The sequence below is a fragment of the Stenella coeruleoalba genome (assembly GCF_951394435.1).
Source record: "Stenella coeruleoalba genome assembly, chromosome: 18".
NCBI lineage: Eukaryota > Metazoa > Chordata > Mammalia > Artiodactyla > Delphinidae > Stenella > Stenella coeruleoalba.
In genome coordinates this window covers 25,704,976-25,732,013 of record NC_137164.1, presented here as the reverse complement: position 1 = coordinate 25,732,013, position 27,038 = coordinate 25,704,976, and the positions used below count along the sequence as shown (strand labels likewise).

At 39.0% G+C, this 27,038-nt stretch overlaps 1 protein-coding gene across 1 annotated transcript; it reads right to left on the bottom strand.

The window, feature by feature from the left end:
• Positions 1-7,648: 7,648 nt before the first annotated feature.
• LOC307176758 (mitotic checkpoint protein BUB3-like) lies at positions 7,649-8,898 on the bottom strand. Its single transcript, XM_079903163.1, has one exon. The coding sequence runs from the start codon at positions 8,809-8,811 to the stop codon at positions 7,975-7,977; it is 837 nt and encodes a 278-aa protein (XP_079759289.1). The 5' UTR covers positions 8,812-8,898; the 3' UTR covers positions 7,649-7,974.
• Between the last annotated feature and the right edge of the window lie 18,140 nt (positions 8,899-27,038).

Below are 27,038 nucleotides of genomic sequence, written 5' to 3'. Positions count from 1 at the left end.
TCAATTTCAGTGCTTGTGATTAGTCTGTTTATATTTTCTATTTCTTCCTGGTTCAGTCTCGGGAGGTTGTGCTTTTCTAAGAATTTGTCCATTTATTCCAGGTTGTTCATTTTACTGGCATATAGTTGCTTGTAGTAATCTCTCATGATCCTTTGTATTTCTGCAGTGTCGTTTGTTACTTCTCCTTTTTCATTTCTAATTCCATTGATTTGAGTCTTCTCCCTTTTTTTCTTGATGAATCTGGCTAGTGGTTTATCAATTTTGTTTATCTTCTCAAAGAACCAACTTTTAGTTTTATTGATCTTAGCTATTGTTTCCTTCATTTCTTTTTTATTTATTTCTGATCTGATCTTTATGAATTCCTTCCTTCTGCTAACTTTGGGGTTTTTTTGTTCTTCTTTCCCTAATTGCTTTAGGTGTAAGGTTAGGTTGTTTATTTGAGATGTTTCTTGTTTCTTGAGGTAGGATTGTATTGCTATAAACTTCCCTCTTAGAACTGCTTTTGCTGCATCCATAGGTTTTGGGTTGTTGTGTTTTCAGTGTCATTTGTTTCTAGGTATTTTTTATTTTTTCCTTGATTTCTTCAGTGATCTCTTTGTTATTTAGTGCTGTATTGTTAACCCTCCATGTGTTAGTATTTTTCACAGGTTTTTTCCTGTAATTGATATCTAGTCTCATAGCATTGTGGTTGGAAAGGATACTTGATATGATTTCAATTTTCTTAAATTTACCAAGGCTTGATTTGTGACCCAAGATATGATCTATCCTGGAGAATGTTCCATGAGCTTGTAAGAAAAAGGTGTATTCTGTTGTTTTTGGATGGAATGTCCTATAAATGTCAGTTAAGTCCATCTTGTTTAATGTATCATTTAAAGCTTGTGTTTCCTTATTTATTTTCATTTTGGGTGATCTGTCCATTGGTGAAAGTGGGATGTTAAAGTCCCCTGCTATGATTGGGTTACTGTCGATTTCCACTTTTATGGCTGTTAGCATTTGCCTTATGTATTCGGGTGTTCCTATGTTAGGTGCATAAATATTTACAATTGTTTTATCTTCTTCTTGGATTGATCTCTTGATCATTATGTAGTTTCCTTCTTTGTCTCTTGTAATACTCTTTATTGTAAAATCTATTTTGTCTGATATGAGAATCGCTAGTCCAGCTTTGTTTTGATTTCCATTTGCATGGAATATCTTTTTCCATCCCCTCACTTTCAGTCTGTATGTGTCCGTAGGTCTGAAGTGGGTCTCTTGTAGACAGCATATATATGGGTCTTGTTTTCATATCCATTCAGCCAATCTATGTCTTTTGGTTGGAGCATTTAATCCATTTACATTTAAGGTAGTTATTGATATGTGTGTTCCTATTACCATTTTGTTAATTGTTTTGGGTTTGTTATTGTAGGTCTTTTCCTTCCCTTGTGTTTCCTGCCTAGAGAAGTTCCTTTAGCATTTGTTGTAAAGCTGGTTTGGTGGTACTGAATTCTCTTAGCTTTTGCTTGTCTGTTAATATTTTAATTTCTCCATTGAATCTGAATGATATCCTTGCTGGGTAGAGTAATCTTGGTTGTAGGTTTTTTTCTTTCATCACTTTAAATATGTCCTGCCAGTCCCTTCTGGCTTGCAGAGTTTCTGCTGAAAGATCAGCTGTTAACCTTATAGGGATTTCCCTTGTATGTATTTGTTGCTTTTCCCTTTCTGCTTTTAATATATTTTCTTGGTATTTAATTTTTGATAGTTTGATGAATATGTGTCTTGGCGTGTTTCTCCTTTCATTTATCCTGTATTGGACTCTCTGTGCTTCTTGGATTTGATTGACTATTTCCTTTTCCATATTAGGGAAGTTTTCAACTATAATCTCTTCAAATATTTTCTCAGTCCCTTTTTTGTTCTCTTCTTCTCAGGGACCCCTATTATTCGAACGCTGGTGCATTTAATGTTGTCCCAGAGGTCTCTGGGACTGTCCTCAATCCTTTTCATTCTTGTTTCTTTTTTTTTTTTTTTTTTTTTGGCGGCACATGGGCCTCTCACCGCTGTGGCCTCTCCCACTGTGGAGCACAGGCTCCGGACGCGCAGGCTCAGTGGCCATGGCTCGTGGGCCCAGCCGCTCCGTGGCATGCGGGACCTTCCTGGACCAGGGCATGAACCTGTGTCCCCTGCATTGGCAGGCTGATTCCCAACCACTGTGCCACCAGGGAAGCCCTCATTCTTTTTTCTTTGTTCTGCTCTGTGGTAGTTACTTCCACTACTTTATCTTCCAGGTCACTTATCTGTTCTTCTTCCTCAGTTATTCTGCTATTGACTCCTAGAGAATTTTTAATTTCATTTATTGTGTTGTTCATCATTGTTTGTTTGCTCTTTAGTTCTTCTAGTTCCTTGTTAAACATTTCTTCTATTTTTTCCATTCTATTTCCAAGATGTTGGATCATCTTTACTATCATTACTCTGAGTTCTTTTTCAGTTAGACTGCCTATTTCCTCTTCATTTGTTTGGTCTGGTAGGTTTTTACCTACTCATTCATCTGCTGCGTATTTCTCTGTCTTCTCATTTTGCTTAACTTACTGTGTTTGGGTTCGCCTTTTCACAGGCTACAGGTTTGTGGTTCCTTTTGTTTTTCGTGTCTGCTCCCAGTGGGTACGTTTGGTTCAGTGGGTGGTGGAGGCTTCCTGTTGGAGGGGACTGATGCCTGTGTTCTTGTAGATGAGGCTGAATCTTGTCTTTCTGGTGAGCAGGACATGTCTGGTGGTGTGTTGTTGGGTGTCTGTGAATTAGGCAGCCTCTCTGCTAATGAGTGGGGTTGTGTTCCTGTCTTGCTAGTTGTTTGGCATTGGGTGTCCAGCACTGTATCTTGCTGGTCGTTGAGTGGAGCTAGGTCTTTGCATTCAAATAGAGATCTCTGAGAGAGCTTTCGCCATTTGATATTATGTGGGGCTGGGAGGTCTCTGGGGAACCAATGTCCTAAACTCAGCTTTTCCACCTCAGAGGCTCAGGCCTAACACCCATCCACAGCACCAAGACCCTGTCAGGTACACAGCTCAGAAGAAAAGTGGGGAAAAAAAGAAAGACAAATAAAATAAAATAAAGTTATTAAAATAAAAAATATATTATTAGAAATAAAAAATTAACTAAAAAAAAGAAAGAAAGAGAGAAGAGAGCAACCAAGCCAAAAAGCAATCCACAATGATAATAAGTGCTAAAAAACTATACTAAAACAAAAAAATGGACAGAGAGAACCCTAGGACAAATGGTAAAAGCAAAGGTTTGGGGAAGTCTGAGGTCTTTTGCCAGCATTCAGTAGGTATTCTGTAGGAGCTGTTCCTCATGTAGATGTCTTTTTGATGTATCTGTGGGAAGGAAGGTGATCTCCACGTCTTACTCCTCTGCCATCTTGAAGCTATCTCCTACTTATTTGTTTTCTATAGACTCAGTTTTTTCTATCATGTCTTTTGTGAATAGAAGCAGTCTTACTTCTTTCTTCTCAATCTTTATCTTTTTTATTCCTTTTTCTAGCTTTATTTCACTGCTGAGAACCTCCAGTAACTATGATATTTTTAGTAGATATATTTTAAATGTTCCTTATCAGATTTGGAAACTTCTATTCTAGTACTAATTTGCTGAGAGATTTCATCATATGTGGGTGTTGAAATTTGTCAAGTGTTATTTTCTGTATCTATTGAGACTATCATATGATTTTTTTTCTTCATTTTGTTAGCATGGTGAATTACATATATTTGTTTTAAATGTTAAACCAGCCTTGTTTTCCTAGGATCAACCCCCCATGGTCATAACATATTACTTTTTTTCTAGCTATTACTTGATTTGCTAACATTTTTATTTTTGCATCTATGTTTATGAGGGGTATTAGTTTATAATTTTTTCTTCTTGCATTGTCTTTGGCAGGCAAATTAATTACTGTTAGTAAATTTGGACTTGTTAGCCTAGGTTTTAGTCTGTGGAAAACTCTAGTTATTTCTCATTGCCCATAACTTAGTAAACTCAGCATCCAATCTCTGTCTCCCCTGTGGATCTTGTCAAAGCTTAGATGTTTAGGCTTTAATAAGGTAGGCCTAGATTAGACCTGACTATAAGACACGGTCCTGTCTTCTGAGGTATGGCCTTTCTGATGTCTCAGATGAATGCCTAGGGTGTTAACAAGAACCTCCTCAGGCTGAATCAGAACTCTAACATCTAGCAATGCTCAACCTCTAGTATCTCTGTCTTGCTCTCAATCCTGTTAGTAGAAAGCTTTTGTGATTTTGTTCTGCACATATGCATTTGGGTCCTCAGTCAAGGATTCACAGGAACTCCTATGTACATTTCTCTCTCACTCTCTCACCATCCAATATAGCTCCCTCCTCCCCAATGCTCAGATATGCAGCTTCCATCCACTTGAGTGGTCCCAAGCTCTTATCTCTGCCTCTTCAAGTCAACTGAACCACCACTCTCAGCATGGACTCAGCTTTCTGGGCTACAGCTGGAAACATGAGCAGAGACCTGGATGAACGTGGGGAGAAAGGTCCCTTCTCTTGGGGACTGTGCCCTTGTTATTCAATACCTGATATTAGTTGTCTCATATATTTGTCCAGTTTTAAGACTCATTTATGACAAAAAGCAGCAGTCTTCAAGGTTTTGTTTTAAATTAACTCTTTGTCTCACAGCCACCAGAGGTAAGATATCAGAAACTTTAGGATGATGATAAAATGGATTTTTTAATTGCCCTTTATGTGTCACCAGCAGGCCAAGAGACATCTTTACATAGTGGCTGTGTTCCAAAAGCAGCAAGAGATGGGGCAAACCCTAATGAGAAAGTATTTGGTAAGACTCTGCTTGAATCATATTTGTTAATGCCCTGGTGCCAAAGCAAGTCACATAGCCATGGCCAGTGTCAACATGGAAGAGGATTAATAAAGGGTGAGGATACAGGAAGGTATCATTTGTCAGTGCCATTACTGTAACAATCTACCTCATGTATTGACATATCCAGTCATGTACCTAAGCCCTTATGCATTGGTGTCATCTTTCTGCAACAATTCTTAAATATCACGATGTGCTTTTTCTAACAGAGGATGAAATAGCCAGTAAAATCAGGAAGGTGGACCAGTGATTCCTAAGGTGTTTTCTGCTTTGGCAATTTGACACCAGTAGCTGGGGCTCCATTCCCATAAGTGTAGTTGATAATTATCTATCACGCACTGGTGAAGGTTGTTTATATCAAACCTTCATCTTGATTGGTGAGTACTTATGCTACAGGGCTGCTAAATATTTAGAATATCAACCCTGACCATATATGTTGGTTATTTGCAGCATGCTAATCCAAGCCTGGTTAGTACCCTAGGCATAATTCACAGACTCACAAACTCCTTAACATTTGTCGAAACCCTTTAGGTTATACTTGAAGAAACTGAGGTCCAGAAAGATCAAGTGACTTGCTTTAATTAGGTCATATGACAAGTAAGTGGAAGAACTAAGCTTGGAATCCAGGTCTTTCAATGGTTACACTCTTTATTAAGCAGTATCCCAACTGAGTTTCATGTGATTCAGTCCTGCCTTTATGGACTTTGGTCTCTTAAACTGCTTGCTTAGTTTATATATTTAAGATCTGCATTCTAGCCACAGATTTTAAATGTAAACCTTCCTAATTGATAATGAGAAGATATTTGGAACTTCCTAGTTTTTACTCTTTATAGAGTTTAATAGGAACATGTCATCACTGCAATTCCACCTCATGGTTTAGGGGTGGGTGGGAATGAGGAAAGAGTGTTATTATAACTATAGATGCAAAAACCTGCTTCTAAATTCTCTCCCACCCATTATTCCAGCAAAAGCATCACCAATCAGCCCTGACGCCAAGGAATTTCTGCACCTCTCGTATTGTTTTAATGTGATATTTATCTTCAGAAATGTTTTTATTCTTATTTCGTTACCTATTAATGTGTGGCCCAGAACCACTTCAGTCTCAGCACATTAGGATCTTAGATGTTTTTCTCCCAAAAGCAGTCATTCAATGTGGGTTTGAACCATCCTCTGAAAGAAGAATCAAGTTGTGCTCTGTAATAGGCTAAAGGGCAAGACACTGAAAATAGAACTATCTTTTGCATCTTTTAAAATCCAAGGGAGTCTTTCAGAACAAGCAAAGGAGCCCAGAATAGGAAAAGGTCAAAAACCTGAAGCTGTTTGGAGCCACTCAGGCTTCCAAGACCTTAAGATTTCATGTGGTCTAGCCTATTTGTGAAGTTTACAGCTACAAAGGCATGAAAATTCTGTGCAACTACAAATCACTAATAAGTCTGTACAAAATCCAAATTCATCTTTACCAAGTGAAAAGTATGCTAACAGGACGAAATATAAACAGCTCACGGAGAGAGAGACAAAAAATGTACTAACACACCAATTCAAACTCTTGTCAAACGTCTCTTTAGAGCTCCTGACAGCAGGAAGCCAATTACTTGGAAAAGAATGAAGTTTGTTTTATGAGCATATTACAAACACAGACCCTTCATCCTAACATCAAGGAAGAATTTTGCTTTTCCTGTAGAAGCCAGCAGCGTTTTGCAGCTGATGGGCTGGTAGTTTGCCTTGGAGTTTAAAGCTATGGGAGGAATCAACAGCTTCTTAACTCCCTAATTTAGCTCTGGGTGATTAATCTATGACACTTAATTTGTAGTAACCTGCAACAGAAAACCAGGGCCCTCAGAGCACAGTAACTCATGCCACAGAGTGACTTTTGGCCTCATGAGCTTCTGAAGGTCTCTAATGTGACAAGTCTTCAATGCTTTTGGCATTGGAAGCCTGTGATCTTCATCAGAGGGTTAGGAAGAGAAACACTTCCTAAACACAGGCATCGTCTTCCATTTCATAACTTCTGGACATAATTATTATTATTTCATCATGTAATATTCCCTAAAAAGAAACAACTTTTTGAGAGTTTGCACATAAGAAAATATTTTCTTTAAAAGGCCATCTTTGCCCTTATTCTGAACACAAAAACATCTAATTTGTCTCACTTTGTTTATATAGCCCTTTCCTTCATATTTGAGCAAACAGATAGCAGGATTCTTAATTACTCAGCACAGTATGCTTGGTTAAATAGTGGTGTGAAGTGCTTCTCTGTGCTCCTAAACATCTGCCAGATTTTTTCCAGGGAAGAGTAACATTTTACATGAATGAGAAAAGGAGAGGACTCAGGCTATTCTACAGATCTTTTGGATGATAGAAATATCACTTCTATGCCTGGCACAGGGTTCAATGTTCCCAATCTTGCTATCATTATTGTCCCATAAAGCCACCCTACATTGACCATTTGACCTATACGATTCATACAAACTACAAAGCAGACACTTACAAAGCCCTGCCATGTCATTTTTGTGCCACAGATACAAAATTCCTTGACATTTTAATGGGAAGAGACTGAAAGAGAAAGAATCTATTCCATTTCCTTGAGCTAGCACCTTGACTGCTGCAGTTATGAGTTTAGCACAATGATATTAGTTCTTCTTCTAAAGCCTAAACACGTTTTAATTTCCTTTGTGACTTCTTCTTTGATCCATGGTTTATTTAGAAGTATACTGTTGGCCCTCCATATCCGCGGGTTCCGCATCTGCAGATTCAACCAAATGCAGATCCAAAATATTCAACAATTTTTTTAAGGGTTCTGAATCTCTGATTTATTAGACAGCATGGAATTAACAGGTTTAGGTTATTTTACAAAAAGAGCTCAAGCTGCTCATACACAGCAACTGGGCTTGCTGGGGGAAAACAATTCTTCAGACTACTGCAAAAGGACACAAAGACTCCTCATCCTACACACAGTCAGTATGAAAGGGCACACAGACAAGTTTTTTGTAAGACAGAAAACAGAGAAATCCACATACTAAATAACGCGTCCACAATGACTATAACACATCCCTTAGGGGATAAGCATGTAACTGTAGGAAGCAAAACAAAGCTTTCCATAGAGAAACCACTTTCACGAGATGATTAGGTGGACTTGGGTTTTGTTTCTGCATCTGTCACTTGGCGAATGAAGATACCATCTTCGGGATGTTCCGTGTCATCCATTTCATACATATACGATGATGCTATTGCAAGTGTAGTCCCATCATTACTGAAGGCGAGTGACGCAATGCTGGTGGGGTACCGATGGAACTGGCACAGCCGCTTTTTGTTAAATGGATCCCAAATATTTACAAATCCATCAGAACCACCTGTGGCAAAGGTATTGTGGATGTTGTGAAACGAAATGGCGTTGACTGGGTAAATTTGCTCAATATTATTTTCTTTCAGTCTGTGACACTTGAAGGCATACTTCTTCTTCTGTACCTCAGGGCTTGGGTCCAAGTACTCAACTGCCACTCGGCCTTCAATAGAGCTTAATACATAACCCTGCTTGTTTGGAAATGCTCGTATGCAGCGAGTCTGGTACTTGAGGCTGGACTCCCGGCGCTGCTGCACGTAGCCCATGTTCCGTAAGTCCCACACCAACACTCTGCGGCCTGCGGTGCCCACAATCAGCCGGTCTCCAGACACTGAGAGGGTATACACCTTTTCAGGCTGAGAGAAGGTCCCAGCATTACAAGGGGTTCTGGGATCCCACAATTTAACTGTCTGATCCCAACTCCCAGTAACCATCACATTCACTTCTGGACAATATTCAACACATCTGATAGGGGCATCATGGGTTCCAACAAGATTTTCTTGATCAGTGTTCAAATCATACATTTTCAATTGATGGTCTAATCCCCCACTCCAGGCATGTGTTGGATCGTAGAAAGCGCAGTCCAGGACGGCGCCGGTGTGCTGGTACTTGAGCCGCATGGAATTGGCCGGCACATCGTAAAGGCGCACGGACGTGTCCCAGGAGGAGACCAACAGGAACTGAGAGGTGTTCAGGCTGAACTTCACCGAGGAAGGTGAACCAGGTGAACCAGGTGAACGAGCTGGTTCAACTCGTTAGAACCGGTCATCTTAGCTCCTTCTGAAGCAACTTCGCCGGTACTCGCCGCCGCCTAGCTTCCCTCATAGCTCTCCTCAACAATTTTTTTAAAAAATTCCAGAAAAATTCCAGAAAGCAAAAGTTGAAGTTGCTGCACATTATTTACATAGCATTTACATTGCATTTACAACTATTTACATAGAATTTACATTGTATTAGGTATTATAAGTAATCTAGAGATGATTTAGGTACACAGGAGGTTGTGCATAGGTTATGTGCAAATACACTCTTTTATACAAGGGACGTGAACATCTGAGGATTTTGGTATCTTCGAGGATCTTGGAACCAATCTCTCCCTGATGCCAAGAGCTGACTATATCACTTAATTTCCAAATATTTGGGGGTTTTCTAGTTATCGTCTCATGACTGATTTTTAGCTTAATTTCTCTGTGTTTGGAGGACATACTCTGTATGAATTTAACATTTGGAAATTTGTTGAAACTTGTTTTAGGTTCCACTGCAATTGTTGGGTGCAGTGTTCAATGTATGTCAATTGGGTCAAGTATGTACTGTATCCTTACAAATTGTTTTCCTCGCTTATGCTATCAGTCACTGAAAGAGATATATTAAAATTATCTAAGACTAGTGTGGATTTGCCTTTTTCTTGTTTTGTTTCTATGAATTTTTACTTCATAAATTTTGAGGCTTTATTATTATATCCATGCAAATTTGACAGTGCTACTTCCTGGAAGATTAACCATTTTATCGATGTGAGCTATCCTTCTAGTAATTCTTCTTACCTTAATGCCTGCTTGGCCTGTTACTAGTTTACAAAACAGCTTTCTTTTAGTTAATGTTAATAAGAAATGTCTATCATCCTTTTACTGTCAAACTTTCTGCATCCTAATTTTTAAGTTGTTTACTATAAGCAGCGTGAAGGTTTTTTAAAAATCTAGTTTGACCATATTTGTCTTTTAATTGCAGTATTTAGACTTTCATTTACAGGTTTAAATCTACCACATTACTATATGTTTTCTCTTCTCGCATGTGCCATGTTCCCTTTGCTCTCATTTCTTGCCTTATTTTGTTTTAATTAGACATTTTTATTATTCCATTTCCCCTTTCATTATGTTGATTATACTTTTACTATTCTCTCAAGGGTCACCCTAGTATAAAACATGCATCCTTGACTCTTAACTGCAGCATAACACAAGGACTTTAGAGCAATATAACTCCATTTATCCATTCTCCAACCTTTTGTTCTATTTTTGCCCTGTGTCTATCCCATAGATATCTAAACCCTATAAAACAATATTATTATTTTATACCTTAAATATTCATCTAGATCTACCCATATATTAACCCTTTACACTGCTTTTCATTTTTTCTTGTATCTCCATGCTTCTATCTGGAAATACAGTAAATACTAGAGCAGAATTTGTTCTAGTATTTACTACAATGCAGGTGAGCTAATGATAAAATTATCTCAGTTCTTCTTTGGTGTAGAATTATTTCATTTATTATTAAAGAAGATTTTTACAGGGATGGAATTCTAGGTTAGTTTTGAGTAAATTATTCAAAGCAGTTTTTTCAAAACGTTGAATAAATAATTTCATTGCCAGCTAGCTTCCATTGTTGCTTTGGAGAGTTCATATAACAGTTTTATTTGGGCTTCTGTCTGCTTTTAAGACTCTGTTTCTTCGGTTTACAGCAGTTTTACTATGATATGTCTAAGTACGGTATTTTTTTAATGTTGATCCTACTATGGATTTGTACTGCTCCTTGACTCTTGGTATCTTTCATTATTTTTGGAGAACTCATGGCCATCATCCCTTCAAATATGACTTCTCTTCTAATCTCATTCTTCTTTCATTGAGGGGTTCTAAATGTACCCCTCAGTAAAAGTTGTGCTCAAAACATGTTTGATCTATTTACTAAGTCCCATATTTCTGTAGTATTGAGATTTTCTTATGGTTTATCTTCCAGTTCACTAATTCTCTTTTAAGCAGTTTTTAAAATCTGCTACTAAACATATCTATTGAGTTAATAATTTCAGTTGTCATTCTTTTACACTCCAAATTTTGCATTTGATTATTTTTAAAGTTATTATTTGCTTAAATTGTCTAACTTTTTATTTTCTACTCATTCATTAAGTTTATGTCAGATAACTTCAGAATCTGGATCTCCTCCAAGTCTGTTTCTATTGTGCTTTTTCTCCTAGTTTTCAGGAACATGTTTATCTCCAGGCATTGCCTGGTAATTTTGTATTGAATTCTAGATAACATATATGAAAATTTGAAGAAATAGTTTGAGATTCTGGAGACTGTCAACCCCTTCAAGACAGCATTTAGTTTTGTTTCTGACAGAACAGAGAAAGATCATCTTCATCTGATCAGGGAATAAAAGCTGATTTAAATCTGGGCTCTGCTTTGTGGGGTTGGTCTATTTCTGGTCCACTCTCACTCCTAGGGTACAGGCCATCCAGCAGTATAATTAAAACCCTGGAGAGTTTGCCAAGGTTTCCCTCCTTGAGCTGGCCCTGAATTCCAGTTTTTGTCCTCTGACCCATGAGACCACCAGAAACTCCATTTGGCTTCTCAGCTTTTCAGCCATCAATTTCTGCTCAATTTCTTAGCCTCTCTGCTGCTTCTTTGGAATTAGCAAGTACCTTGAAGGGGAAAGCATCCCTGAAAATCATATTTATCTATTTTCAGTTTTCTTTCCAAAATCTTGGCCCCTCAAGATGTAGTTGCTTTAGTAGCTCTCCAATGCTTCAAATGGACTTTTTATAAAATACATTTTGTTAGATTTTTTAAATTTCACTGTCACAAAGAATAGATATTCCTCCAAAATACTTCTAATATTTTTAACATGCAATCCCAGCAGCAGCAGAAATTTGACCATTTCTATAAAATACTGGATGTCTTAGGTTTAGCTAAGGGAAGATTCACAGATTTCGGGGCAAGGTGTTTGGCCAAGGGCAAGCCTCAGCGGCACAGAGCAGCTGTGAGCTATTAGCAGCCACCGTTCACAGCAGCTGGCTGACTGATGCATTAGGTGAAAAGGATATCTATGAGGGCATCAATAGCATTGAGTACAACAGATATCCTGATCCTTTCAGTAGTGCAGATTTTTTTTTTTTTTACTTTTTCAGTTTTTATCCAGGTATTCCTATTCCCTTTCCTTCTCCATTGCAAACACTTTTTTCTGGCCCCCCAACAACTTGGGAGGGGGTGGGAGCTGAGAATGGGATTAGGGGAAAAGAACCCACCCCAAAACATACACACACAGTATCTCCAACACCAGTCCTATACCACTCACCTCACTGCTGCCCCAGTAGTGTATCCCATTCAGCCTCTTTACTGGGGACACCTTGCCCTGACAAGCAGACCTCTCAGGCAGAGTCTTTTCAAGATTCCTCTGAACTTGCTACTTACCAAAGAATGTCCAGTTAGCCCATGAGAAAGCTATACCTCTGTCTTTCCAAAATCTAGATGAAATGACACTCCTCCTGTGGCTTCTTCCATTGGTCTAATCTTCAGAGGCATCTCCACATAACCTCTTGCCTTTAGGATTTTCTATGCAAGAATAAGGGCCCAGTTTCTGGGTATAGACTCCAAAGGACACAAGCTGTTTCCCTAGAACTGTCTCTTCACTCAGCTCTTTTCCCATGGTGACACAGGGATGGATACATTTCTACAGCTCAGCCAACAGTCAAAACCAAGATGATACGTTAGGCTCTCCTTCTGACAAACACCACAATTTCTCTTAAGTCCCTCTTACATGGTGTAGAGTAGAGGGAGCCATTCCCTTACCCTTAAACCATGAGGAGAGAAAGGGAAATAATTCTGATTCATTTGAAAACTACAGAAAACCTAACTACAATGGTTTTAAAAGATGTCTGATAGGTGCAGGACCAAAGGACATTTTCAAACTCCTTTTCCATTAGTGCTTATTTTAAGAGTGTTTCTGTCTTAAACACAATGGCCAAAGTATTGTTGTACTTGCCGTGTATGCTTCCACCAGAACTCATGAAGCCTCAGGAATTTTGCACTTGTGTCTAACACAATTTGCCACAAGATGCTATGAATTATTAATTACTTCGTTCTAAAACTTTACTTTTAAAACCTAAATGTTTAACTTAATAGAATTTTATTCCCTCTGGAGACTAAGATTTCTAAGTTTAGAAAGAACACAGAGAATATAGGCTATTACTACCCAGTTGCCATCTCCTTCCTGCTGAATGACATAGAATCAGCATTAAGATCTGACTTTAAAAATAGTTTCATGTTAGCAGACCACAATGGACAGAGCTTTCTTCCTTCTATACTTCATGAGCCATGAAATCAGAATATTTCAAGCCACTATCACTGTATCTGAATTTTCGGAAGCCAAGTGTAATATAAGTTCTTTGAAGACCCCTAATTTCTCCTCTTAATTGATTCCTAAGCATTTACTGAGTGTATGATTCTGGGCTCAGTGTTGAATTCCAAAACCAAATAAGAAACAGTCGCTTCCCTCGAGGAGCTTACCAACTAATAAGGGAACCAAAAAAATAACAGATCATTAATATATGGCTGAGCAATGATGGTGATATGCACAGGGTGCTGTGGGAGCCCAGAAGAGAGCAAGCAGTATTCAAGAGGGGCTTCTGGAAGCAAGTGCTATTTGAGTTGCCTTAAAAGGCAAGTAAAAATTAGCTCAGTAATTCTCAGTTTTCTCTCCTGGATGACCGAGTGAATGTTGGTAACATCAAAGAAAATGGAAACTATGTAAGCGTGATTTAGGACGAATAGTCATGAATTTAATCTTGAAATTGGTGGGCTGGGGGTGTTGGCCCAAAGAAGCAAAGATAGGTGGTAAACATTAGAATATATAAGAATAAAACTCAGAGGAAATTTAGGCTAAAAATACAGGTTTTAGAGTCATCAACATTTAGCTGGTATTGAAATATTGAGACTGGAGAAAATCATGAAGTGAAAACATAGTACTTTTACATTGTCTGGTTCATGGATCTTTTTGAGAATCTGATGAAAAGAATGGACTCTCTTCCAAGAAAAATGTACACAGAAAGATTTTTGCATATGCTTACAGTGAGTGCATAGATTCCCTGATGCTATTCATGAGTAAGAAAACACAATGTGTAATAATAACAAGGGAAGTGAATTGATGACCGAAACTTCCTGAGCTACAATCAAAGGCACTGATGTTCAAGACCACATGCAAGATAAAGCTATCCAGAAAAAGAAGATTTGAAAAGGCTGAGTTTCTAAATCTAAATATTTTCATTTTTATAACTACTTAACTATGGACTACCCGCCTTTGGAACCAGTTCAGTCTATAAAACGCATCACCACAAAAATCCAAAACCAGAGGCAATTTTGAAATATACATGTGAAATGGAGTTGGGTCTATTCATATCACAGCTCCAGAGAATATATCAAGCTAGAAGTAATGAGTTCCAGTTTATAAGGACTTTTACAGCTCAAGAAAAATCGGCTTTTCTAAAGCTTTCCCTTCTCCCGGTTGCCAGAGCACTGTGCTTATGCTTCTACCATAAAACTCATTTCATTCCTTCTTATTCACAGGTCAACCTCCTGCCTTCAAAACTTAGGGTCTTTGTAGAAAAAGACTAATTTTTGTTTATCTTTGCCCACAATGCTGTTCTCCCAACCCTTCCAACTGCACTCCCCTGACATACACCCCCAATACAAAGACTTGCACATGCGTATGATGAATATTTGTGGAACCAACCAAAACTATCAACCCAACCACAGAATCTTCCAACACTAAGGAAGCAGAAATCAAAAGTGTGGAAGATAATGGAAACCAAAGGCTCCAACTACCTCTTCCCAGGTCAGGTCTGATGGCTCTCATTTCTGCTGTGGTTGACCAGAAGCATCACAGTAAATAATATAAATCAGCCCAGGGTCTCCACATCACATTTGTCATGGCTGTATGACACTGAATGGTGTGGAATTAGAGAAAACTGAGGGGAAAAAAGATGTAAGATCCCAGAGGTAAAAGCATAGAGAGAATTCTCTTCTCATACCATATAAAAATCACCCCCTAGACAAAAGGAGACTATCATTTATGCAAAGCAAAGGACCAAACAGGGGTTAGTACAAAAAATAGATAATTTCAGGAGTCATAAACCAAATGCTTTGCTCTACATAAATCAAGAGAGAAATCAAGAACACACTTCCATGAATTAAATCACAATTTAGCCTTGTTTGCTTTGAAACATTGTAACAAGATTAGTGCAAACTGACATCTTCAAACATTTCACATGAGCCCAAAGGGAAGCCATTTTCTGACCTTGGTAGATTTACAGTCCCACCTAGTATGAAATGGAGCAGAATGTCTTTGATGTTTTCAGAAGAATATTTGCCCTAGCCCCCAGCTGACGCCTTCATTACCTTACTCCAATAAATCTTCACTTTCTGTTTACAAACAGAGCACTTTTGGCATCCATTCCTATACACAAAAGGTCTGAGTTTGTTGCAACATCTGACAAGGTGCTTTTTTGCTTTTTGGTTTGTGCTTTTTGTTTGTTGGTTTGGTTTCGCTTTATCAGTCTGTCCGTCTTCAACTATCTAAAGGGCACTTAAGTCCCAGTGCCTCGCAATTCAAAAACATGAAATAAAATTAAAAAGCAGATGGAGAACAATTTCAAACTAGCCTTGACTTCATGTGAGTCTCTTGAGGTAATACACAGCCTCACATAAGCTCTGGCTAGAACTGTGGTTTGCCCAAACTATTTGTCTATTCTATGGGAATGTAGGGTTTGTTCCTTTTCCAGGGTGATTGTATAGAGGCTGTAGTAGCTCAGGAGAATGAAGTGTTATTTTTCCCTCTAACAACAATTCCGAACCAAGACATCAGTTTGTCCTAGACAAGGAAGGCAGCCTAATAAACAGCACAGAATAGAGTTCCTCTTTGTTAGATTGGGTATCATATTTTTTATACTGAGTGAAGCACTTGATTCAGAAGATTCTGAAAGAAAATCAGGTACAGGACAAGAGGGGAAATGGCAAGACTGGACTACTGAGTGAGAAAGGAGAAAAATGATAAATAGGTCTCGAGGTGTGGCTGCTTACTCTGAGGATAGGAATTCAACAATTGGGTTTATTTTTATAAACTCAGATCTTTGCCTCGAATGATTCCCCACTCCCCCCAACTCTACTCTGTCACATGACAAAGTCATACCCATTATTCAAGCTTCAGCTCATACATCATCTCTTCTGTAAAGCCTCCCCAACAACACAAAAGGAGCTCCTTTCTCTCTCCTTTGTTCTCCTGTCTCACTCAATCAGTCCCCTTTTTAGAGGAAGTCTCCCCTCAACTCTGAGAGCACCTTGAGGGCCCTGGGTTATTATTCATCATTTTCTCCCCAGGGCTTGTCATTACAGATGATGCAAAAATGTGCTTAATAAATGTATGCTCAATAAATCTAAGTGACTAATATTTAAAAAAAAAAAATCAAACTCCCAGATACTTAGACAGACAACTAATAAAGCTCCACTCACTGTATGTCACGAAGACCCAGTCTGAAATTAGGGAAACCTGCCAGAACATAGCAGTTATGAAATCAGCCTTGGATGTGACAACCCCTAAGAGGACTTAGCATAGAATACAGAGAAGAATTTTTACAGGAAAAGGAAATGAAAAATAATTATCTTTTATGTGGGGTTCATTTTCCAAAGGAATTTTAGCAATGGGCACATATTTTTCATCAGGAAAAAAAATGAAAATATATACCCTGGAATATCCCCATGTGCTATATAATTATATCCTGGGCAGAAATGTTATACACCAACATCACGTTTATAGAGCACATGGGTGAGGATCCAAGGAATCTCCTCCCACTCAGAAATTTCTCAGTCCCATTTATGAGAAGACAGTTAAATCTACACTTAAAAGTACCCTTACATTTAAAATGAATGCTGCATGGACCACTGCACAGATTACCATGGACATTGTCCAAAGGTTGCCTCATAGTTATGGTAGGAACCTAAAGCTTATTGAAAAAGGCTGTTTCTTTTCCACAGCCCCTTTGCAAAAATATATTTAGGGATGCACTGACTTGCCAGAATTACTCAACTGCTGTATGATTTGAATAACTTTCTCCAGAAGAGTCTCTTAATTCTCTGCAGGGCATGAAGAGACATATATAATGAATACACACATTCACACATGCAAACATACGTACTCACATGCACTCACACACATGGACATTCACACCCAGGTGTGCAAACACTTTCACATACATGTTCACCCACATATATATTCTCTCTCTCTCTCACACACGCACACACACCCACACACACACATCCAATTATCCAGTGAAAGCGGCTCAGTAAACAGGTTATTTCTAGAACAGCTATTATCTGAATCTCATGTGATGAAAAGGGGGTGCCTAGTAGGTTTCAGCCCAGTTGCCATTTGTATTTTATAGTAGCCATCAGTAGCAACCAAGTCTCAGAAATTGGAGTCTTGTTTATTATTAGCACATATTCCCACACACATTTCTGCTAAATATTAAGGATAGCGGCTGGTCTTGACACTATCAGAAATAAACTTGGTATTTTTAAATCTCAGGGAAGTGAGCTGTAATCACAAAATTAGGGCTAAGAAAAGCTGCATTCTTAGGCCTTAAAGTATCTTGGTGTTGCTTCTCTAACTCCAGCAAGTGAGTAAACCCCTTCTGTTCTTCCTACAAGGTTCCCCTTAGCTAGACTGGAAACCCCACAGGAACAGGTCCTTGTGTGCCCTTCTCACCACTGGGACCCACAGCCATCACCGTAGTGAAGGAATGAGTGACCCGATGGCTGCTGCAAAACTCTCTAGTTAACATTGACATCAGCTAATTTGTGGGCATTCACCATGACATATTAGGCTCCTCTCCTCTAGAGAAGCAAAGGAGAAAATGGAAGCTGCCCAAGAAAACCCACCCTTCCCCAGGTGTTTCCACAGGTCAGGAATGCACTTGTCAGCACCCTCTCTCTCCAGGTACTCGGCTTCCTTGTGGCAACTTCCTCCATTTAGAGAAGAGACTGAAGCCATGCATATGCTTTTCATATAAATTATCTTCATTCCTTCCCGTAGTGACACTGGAGAGCAATGACTCAGCCTGTACCTTTCAACAAAGGGGTAAGAGCTGAGTAATTGTCCAAAGACACTAATCAGAGCAGCAGTGAATACGTATTATTTATAGCACACCTTTCCCTTAGGTGAAATGTTTTGACCAGAAAATCAGATCATTATTGCAGATTTACACCTCATTTGTCTTATGTAAGCATCATTTCACAATACTAAAGGCTAAAGAGAGTTAGCCTAACGGTTTTTATCCAACCATTTGTACTAAATAAATAAAGTCCTAGAGTAGATTCCCAGCAAAAGTTTGAATAAATATATGCATAATTGTGTTACATGGAGGTCCCACATAGTACATTTATATTATACCTTTTAACCGTATTGCAATTGAGAGAGAGTGGAGAAATACTTACAGGGTTCAAACTAGGAATAAGATCTGATTGGTTTGTAAAACTGACTATATGCATTCTGCATCTATTGTGTATTACTTATATATTTTTTTACACGGATGAAAAGATACATACAAATCTATCTACACAGAGTTATCCCACCCAATCATGCTTCCTGCATTTTTAGGAATTATAGCATCTGCAAAGCTACAATAAAATTAAAAGAAAGAGAAAAGACAACAAATGTGTCTTTGAAAACTGTGCCAAGGAAAAGCCCCTTTAGCCTGAACTAAGCCCCAGTGTTCAATTTGTCTCTGCCCCAGACGAAACAGTACCCATTTGGAATGCTACATGAAGATGTTTTGCTTTTGCGGAGATAATTGGCTCTAAACAGACATAGTAATTAACAGCATCAGGTAGCTCAGGCAGCATTTGGTCACCCATTGCCTATTTAGTTGTGAGCAAATGGGAGGGTGTAGGGGTGACAGGAACAGATGGGGAAGAGATACAGGCGCTTCACTGGTGCCTTGCATGGATGCCTCATGCTGTCTTTCTCCCTCTGGCGCCATCGTTAGTGCCCTGGCTTCTGAGCCAGGTCTGAAGAGCCCTGGGCAAGTGCAGATGCCACCAGCTGTCTGGCTGCCCTTCCCCACTGCCTGATCCTTGTTCTCCACTCACCTGGCACAAGAGGAGATTTCTGTGCTGATATCTTCAATCTCTGCACTCTTTGGTTTCACAGTTGAAGACTTTTTTTTTTTTCAACAAAATCAAGCCAGTAGGGCTGTAGTTAGGGGTTAATTGGGCATAAAGGCAAAATGTGAAAAGACCCAGCTGTTCCTCTCAGGGAGGATTGCAGAGAGTTATTATAGCTGATTGCTACCTTTCAACATGATTCTCTAGTCTGATGGCAGTACCAGGGACCAAGAAATGACCAGAGTCATGGGGAAGAAATGCCATGTAGAAATGCCTGTAAAAGGGGGGCCAGGGGCACGGGGAGCCATGAAAATGGACAAGTACAGAAAAGGAAATAACTATAAAAGAACCATAATGGAAATTTTTGGATAAAAATAGAATGGCTAGTGTTCATTGAGCCATTACTACTGCTAGGCACCACAACAAGCAATTTGCGTAGACAACACTATGAGCTTGGTAACAGTATTACCCCCATTTTACAAAAGAGAAAACATGGGCCTAAAACACAGGTTTTTAAAAGTGGTTGACTGCCACTCGGCTTATTAAGTACCGGACTGCAATTCAGACCAAGAAGTCCCTTTCTAAGGCTCTCCTGGGAGTCCAGGAGACTGGAGTTCTGCTTCCGGGCCAGTTTCTGTAGAGTAGGGTAAGTGTCAGCAAGTCACTGAACTTCAGTATCTATCTCTACAGACCAGAGTGGCAATTCCGAGTATGATGGACAGCCTCCTGCCTCAGAATCATCTGAAAAGTGTATGTAAAATGTAGATTTCAAAGTCTCTTCTTAAATCTAATAAATCAGACTCTCTCTAGCAAAGTGTCCAAAATTGCATTATTAATAATCCCCAAGGATTTTTAGGTTCAATAAAATTTAAGGACTTCTGGACCAGTTGATCTCTAAATCAAAAATGATATGGCTATGGTGGTTGATATGACACCCAAGTAATTTTTTGCATTATTTATACTTAAATTTTGCTTATTTGAAAGAAAACTCAAATTACTTTTATTCAGTATAAATTATTTTACTCCAAGAGGTGATTTTGAATGACTTTTTTTAAATTTCCAAACTTCAAGCTCATCTTCAAAAGGTAAAGATGGTTTTCCAAGCACTGAGGAAATGAAAACCCTGAGGTTTAGGACTATTCTAGAATTGCCCTAAGCCATGCAGCATTTTCGGAAACAGAACTCTATGGGGATGATTTTTTTTTTCAAGTTTAAATCATTTTTATTTAAGCACTGATTTTACAAAATGTGATGGTTCAAAAGGTGAACTAAATTTACAACTTAATTTGTTCATGTATTGATAAATTGCCTTCAAAATACATTGGAGCTAGATGTGTATATAAGATTTTACATGCGTTTTGGAAAAAAATCATCCAGAAGCAGCTGCTTTTTCGCTAAACTTGGCCAGTTTCACATCTCTTTTGGTCAGTCCTCTGCCGTCATGCGATGAGAGAGTTATCTGGACCTTGTTGTACACGTTGAGCTACTCCGGGTGATGATTCATCTTCTCTGCTTGCAGGGCAACTCAGGACATAAAGCCAAATGCCTGATTAAAATGTTTGAAAGAGAACTCTTTGTAGAAGGCATCTCTCTCACTTAATTCCGACCATCGTGCTGCTTTAAGGTCAAGTATAACTTGGTTCCTCTCCTCTGCCGTCAACGAGTGAGCATCTGCTGACGTGGCCGTGAGGCTCTGGCTCCTGCCCCGAAGCCCCACGGACCAGCGCCACGTCGCCTCCTGCGCCCCCAGCGCCCCAAGAGCCCTATGGGGATGATTTTAAAGGAGTCAATACTCTTTTCAATGTATGAACTCTTTTTTTTTTTTTTTTAAATAAAGCTTGATTACCTGTAATCATAGCTCCCAAACAGAAAACTGTGTTAGGTTGAACCATATGAAATTGCTTTTTTTACTTGCAAAAACAGTGATTTCATATGGCTCAACCTAACGTGTGTGCGCGCGTGTGTGTGTGTGCGCGCGCGCGTACATGCGCGCATGCTCATATGGGCAGGGTGTAATTCCTGAGACTAGAATATTTACGTATCAACTTGCTGGGTCCTCGTAATGCAGTGCTGCCCTCTCAGTGCATTCTCAAGAGATATTAGATATTGATGGTGAAATTTTCCATTTGACTTCCCAGACTTTATCTTACATCTTAAGATCTTAATAAAAAGGCGAATATTCACAACTATAGCAGACCAATCAGTGATCAAACTAAAAATCTAATAGCTTCTTTTTCCTATCCGTTCCCAAGCATACAAGCATGTGCATTCAACCCATAAGAGCCACACAATTTCCCACATGTTACTCTTGCATATGTGAATTTACTGTGTCTTTTGAAAGACAGCTTTAGAGTCTAACAGACTTTGTCAGCTGCTTGTTTTCCCAGTATTCAGGCCATTTTCCTCAAACTAAATATTCATTCGTTGTCACTAAAAACATATCAATAGGAGAAAGACATCTAAAAGTTAAAAATTAGGTGAAATGACATGGATCTGCCTTGGACTGAATGCTTGGGGAAGAAATAAAAGCGATTGAGCTCACTCTGCTAAAAGAAGTATCTGTGCTTCTTTCCCCTCTGCGTCTCCTTCCTCTGTGCCCACCTCTGAGTGCCAGTGGGATTATTTGGCAGCACTGGGCTCTAACTAAAGCTTCTAGAAGCTCTCATTCAGCAGTGAAATTGTTATCTTCCTCTGATCCTCAGATTATGGAGATGAGGGGATGAATGTACAGCACTAAGATTCCCTACCGAGATAGCTTTTCACTCTATTCAGTGAGAAAAAGATCAAAAGGAAACTGGCTAATTAGCATACCAAAGGAGACAAAAACCCCTAGAGCTTTATCGTTGTTGCAATCCAATAATAAACACCCGAGTACAAAAAAGATTATTTGATAATGACACACAGAATTGAAAGCCTTTGAAACAGCAGCTTCTAGAAAAAAAAATATTTTTGGAAGGGAAAATATCCATAATTATACAGAATAATGCTTATCCATTGGGGAACAGCTCTTGGTTCCTGGAAGAGCTACTTGCAGAACTACTTTGCCTAAGAACGGTGGTGTGGATTGCCTTTATCTGAAAAACTCAAAAAGCCTACAAAATGTTTCAAATCCCTTCCCAAGTAAACATTCAGTGCTTTCATATTCCCCAAAATTAAACACAGAATTCTTGTCCTAAAAATAAGTGTCCCCTTTTCCCACTCCAGGGCCCAGTCAAAAACTTGAACTCAAAACCAGAGGAATTTACAAAACTTTAGGACTCATTATTCTTCTCAACAGCATTTTCTGGTTTAGAAAGTCTGGAAGTCTCTGCAAATATACACTTTAAAAAAAAAAAAGAGGGGGGGGGCTTCCCTGGTGGCTCAGTGGTTGAGAGTCCGCCTGCCGATGCAGGGGACACGGGTTCGTGCCCCGGTCCGGGAAGATCCCACATGCCGCGGAGCAGCTGGGCCCGTGAGCCAGGGCCGCTGAGCTTGCGCGTCCGGAGCCTGTGCTCCGTAACGGGAGAGGCCACAGCAGTGAGAGGCCCGCATAACGCAAAAAAGAGAGAGAGAGAGAGAACAAAGCAATTGTTTAATTATAAACAAGTTACTCTGAGACACATGTATAGGAATCCACCAGGACCACAGAGAGAGACAGCCTTGAAAGGAAACCAGACCCTTACTCTTTGGGTTAATATTAATATTGTAGTGATTTTCTTCAGACATTGAGAGGATGATAACCAGCAGAATAGATTTTTCAGTAGTCACGGTGGGTTTGACTAAGTTGTAAGCATATCTGCCTCTTCCTCCAAGGCATCTGTAGACCATGTTGGTCAACATTGGGCATGTGGTCAAGCCTGGCTTCCCCATGAGAAGCTGACTCACATCCAAGTCAACTGCAGGACCTTTCTAGGACAGGAGACTGTGGGACTCTGAATTTGGGGAGCAGGAACTAATAGAGAACTTCTGCATAAAGGAACACAGTTGCCAAGCCCTAGTTCCCATTTAAAATGCCTACTGGTCACAGAGAAAGCATTGATATTATTTTGCTTGGAGATTACCCAGGTAATTATACTGGACTTGCCTGCAACCCTGGCTCTAAGCCATTTGAATAAAAAAGCCCAGAGTCCTGGGTTATTAATACTTTATCCTGTTTCTAAGCAAAGAATCATTGTTAATGAGTCAAATGGTAATGACTCTTTATACAAATCTGAGTTTAAATGAATAATGCCTCTCCTGTTTTATACATTTTAAAAAAGTAATAAATAGTTGAGAAATATACCTTTGACTGGCCATCAAGTAACCCACCTTTCTTTATCTCTGGGACCTCTAGTTCCTCTCAGATTTGACAAGATCACTTAAGGACCTTATTTTGTTAGTTTCATACAGAATTATTTCTTTGTTCCTTTTTATAAATTGCCCGTTGGCAGTGAAACAAGCCCCAAATCAGAATTTTACTTAGAAAATGTGTCTGAAGGAATAAAATAAATGCCATTTACCCACCACTCCAAAGTATTAATTAGACTTAGCTGTTTGCCAGCTAAGTACCAGAGGAGCCCATGGTGATTAGCTGCACTAATTGGAATTTCAAGTGGCGCTGATAACCACACAAAGATAATAGGATTATACCTTCCCTCCCTAAAAAAAAAAAGTAGCTTTGTCATAACTGTTTAGATGATGGCTTTAAGCTGTTTTGCACCTAACTATCCCCAGAGAAAGGGAACATTTTTAGATTCTATTTTTATTCCTACAGAGAGAGAGAAATGAAATTCTTTCAGATAGTAACAAAAGTACAAAGGAATGTCCCTCTCTGCCTCTCCATCTCAACTTGCTCTCCAAGAAGCACAGAAAAGCAAATTTATGTGACCACCAACAGCAATTCAAGCTGAGTCAGAAAGTCAGTTAGACCTGTCTGTCTCGGCAGGAATATATTTTTGTTTTGGTTTGCAGAAACTCTGTCAGAAATTGATGAACACCTCCTTTCCCAGGATGACCAGAGCTATAAATACAACTCATATTTGAGAAAGCTGGGCAGATGTTCTTATTCACATTTTATAGATTAAGAAACTATCATTTGAAGAGATTGAGTCTTTCCCAGTATTCTCTTCACTTGAGAACATTCCACGTTTATAGAAATGTAGCAATTTCCAAACCTAACAGCTCCCACAGGTGTCAAGGGGCAAAGCAGGACTCCACAGCTTCTATCCTCCATCTGCTCACTGGGAGCCAGGTGCTGGACTATCTCCCTGGGCTGAACTGCCTCTTTGGGGTTCAGATACCTCTATTTAATCCCCACAGGTAAAACCCCAATGTGGTGGGGAGCTACAAACCCTATGAGTGGGTCACGTTCACTGCCTTACCTTCCCCTTGGATGTCCAGGCCAGCTGATGCAGACGATGGCATAAACAATCATAAAAGAAAATTGCATGAGGAAAAAAAGAGGGTGGGGCTGGAAATCTTCTTTCTCAGGTGTTAAATATTCAAAAGAGATAAATTAACATAGATTTGTTTCAAGTAAATATGAAGAACAAATGCTGGTCACAAAGTTACTTGCACTTGTAATCAGAGTTCTGGTGGCCATGAGGCAGAAATTTTACCCCTGGGCTGGTCAGGTCCCATCAGCAACTTGAGGGTCCATAAGGTGTTTTCCAATGTAGAAGCAAGACCTACATTGCAAACCTCTCTAGTGTGAAAAAAAAATGTATAAATTTAATTGCACAGCCATTGGTTTTACCCACAGTTGAAAGCGTGCCTTCTCCAGCACATGGCCTGGCTCACATGGAGAATCTTAGGAGGTACAGAAGCCATGTGGAATTGCCATAGCAATCTAAGGAAGCCTGAAAGGCCAACTTACCCCTACATATCTCCATCACAGGCCCAGGCATACTTTTAGATACTCTTTAGGTTGAGGCATTACATTTTTAGGATACTCTTTTCTGTTATTATTTTATCCAAGAAAGCAATGATTACTCAATATCATATTACTGAAAATGAGTTTGGGGAACCTGAGTCAAAAGCAAGGCCTTGGTGGAATCAAAGAAGGTAGAGATATATGTATTAGTGTAAAGAAAGACAGGAAAAATATGGGCAGATCCTGAAGCCTTTTCTGGGGGAAAACTAGCAGACAACAAAGTCTTCCTAGGAAAAATGTTAGAATGGTGGGCTCCAGGGAGAGGAATTCCAAAGGTGGGAAAGGGTTCACCAACAGGTGAAGAGAAGTGAATCAAAGATGAACTTTTCTCACTTTGAAATTTTCACTTGGGTTATCAAATAACCAAAATAGGTTCTCTGGTTCACATGATTTTTAGGGTGACTAAGAATTAGTTCCTCCCTAGAATATAAGCTTCGGGCAAGCAAACAAATCGTTTTATTTGTTTCTGTACATTAATGACAAATACTACGTGCCTGGCTCATAAGAAGTACTCAGTAAATATTTTATGAATTAATGCATGAGTGAGGAAAGAAGGAAGGAAAGAAGGAGGGAGGGAAAAGAGAGAGAAAGAAGAAAGAGAAAAAGTAGGAAAGAAAAGAGAACTATTGAATGCAATTTTTTCTAAGTTTAAGAAAACTGAATCTTTGGCAGTGAGAAATTTCATAATGGCAGTTATGGCTATTCAGGCTATAATTTTTGATTCACAAAATATAGGAGATCAAATTAAATGTGTACTTATTTTCCTAAGGAAATAACTTGGAAGAGATTTTTGTTTGTACTTCTGTGTTAGTAGAGAATGGAAGGGCAGTAAAGCAATAGCTATTGGAAGCTGGAGAAAAAGGGTCCTGAGTTATGTACTGGCAGAACAATTAGTAAAACAGCCCCTTAAGATAACTTGAAAATTTGAAATTGGTACCCAGAGTTGAAGTAATGCTACAACAAAAACCTAAACTAGTGAAGTGAGCAGAGACCTGACAAACCTCAAGAAGACTCTTAGTAATCGTTAGGAAAGCAGTAGGAATTGCTTTTTGAAGCTGGAGAAAAGAAAACCCAAGTTATGTATGTGCAGATTAATTAGCAAAGCTGTCATCTACAGTAACATGGAAAACAGAAAGGATACCTAATTTGTAGTTCCAGCTAAGGATGATACAGAACGCTTCAAGTAGCACTTGATGTCTTTTAATTGCTTAAGGTAAGTTACGGAAGGAGTAAGATGAGCTAAAATAGTAACTTCGTTTTCAAGCAGAATTTAAAGCAAATGTAAAGGAATTGGGGATTTAAATATAAAACAAATTCTTATCCCCAGTGTAAGTTGGTGAAATATTTTCAGAGTAAGAAATTACCTCAGAAAAATACCAAATCCATGGCACTACCAGTAAAATGAGACCTCAAAGTAAAGATTGAATCAAAGATGTTTTTATAAGAACTCAGAAAGATTTAGGGCACTGCCTCGTATACTCCTGGCTAGACAAATGGGCTTCTAATAATCCTCAAGACTCATAGACTCTCATCTAGGAGGGAAAAAAAAGGTCTTCTAAGTATATTAAGGGCACAGTCCTACAGTACACTGACTTGCAGGCAAAATTAGAAAGGGCTCAGTCTTTATGGATATGACAAAACTAATGCCTAATGAAGTGAACCCATAATAAGATTTATAAGAAATCCACAAAGTTTTTAAGAGAATTATACAATATCAACATTGCCAGATTGTACTAAAAGAGACAGAAGTATTTCAAAATGAAACTTGAATTTCAAAATTAAAAGAAGACCTTATCCTCTCAACCTTCTTTGTGGAGGAAGAAAACTGAAAAAGTGACTCAGTTGTAGCCATGGGAGAACCACCACCAGCTATCAGAACTAGGCCCTAATCATGAAACTGGCATATGTACCCAACTAGATTTCAGACTTGCTAAGGACTAGTGACTCATATTTCTCCCATTTCCCCTCTTTGAATAGGTGCTTTTGTTTTCTGTCCTTGCTCCATGATTTTAGGTTGTGGGTAGTGGGCAGAAGGGGTAAA

Excerpts from the sequence above, each read along its gene's own strand:
- LOC307176758 (XM_079903163.1), bottom strand. The coding sequence starts at position 8,811 with ATGCGGCTCAAGTACCAGCACACCGGCGCCGTCCTGGACTGCGCTTTC.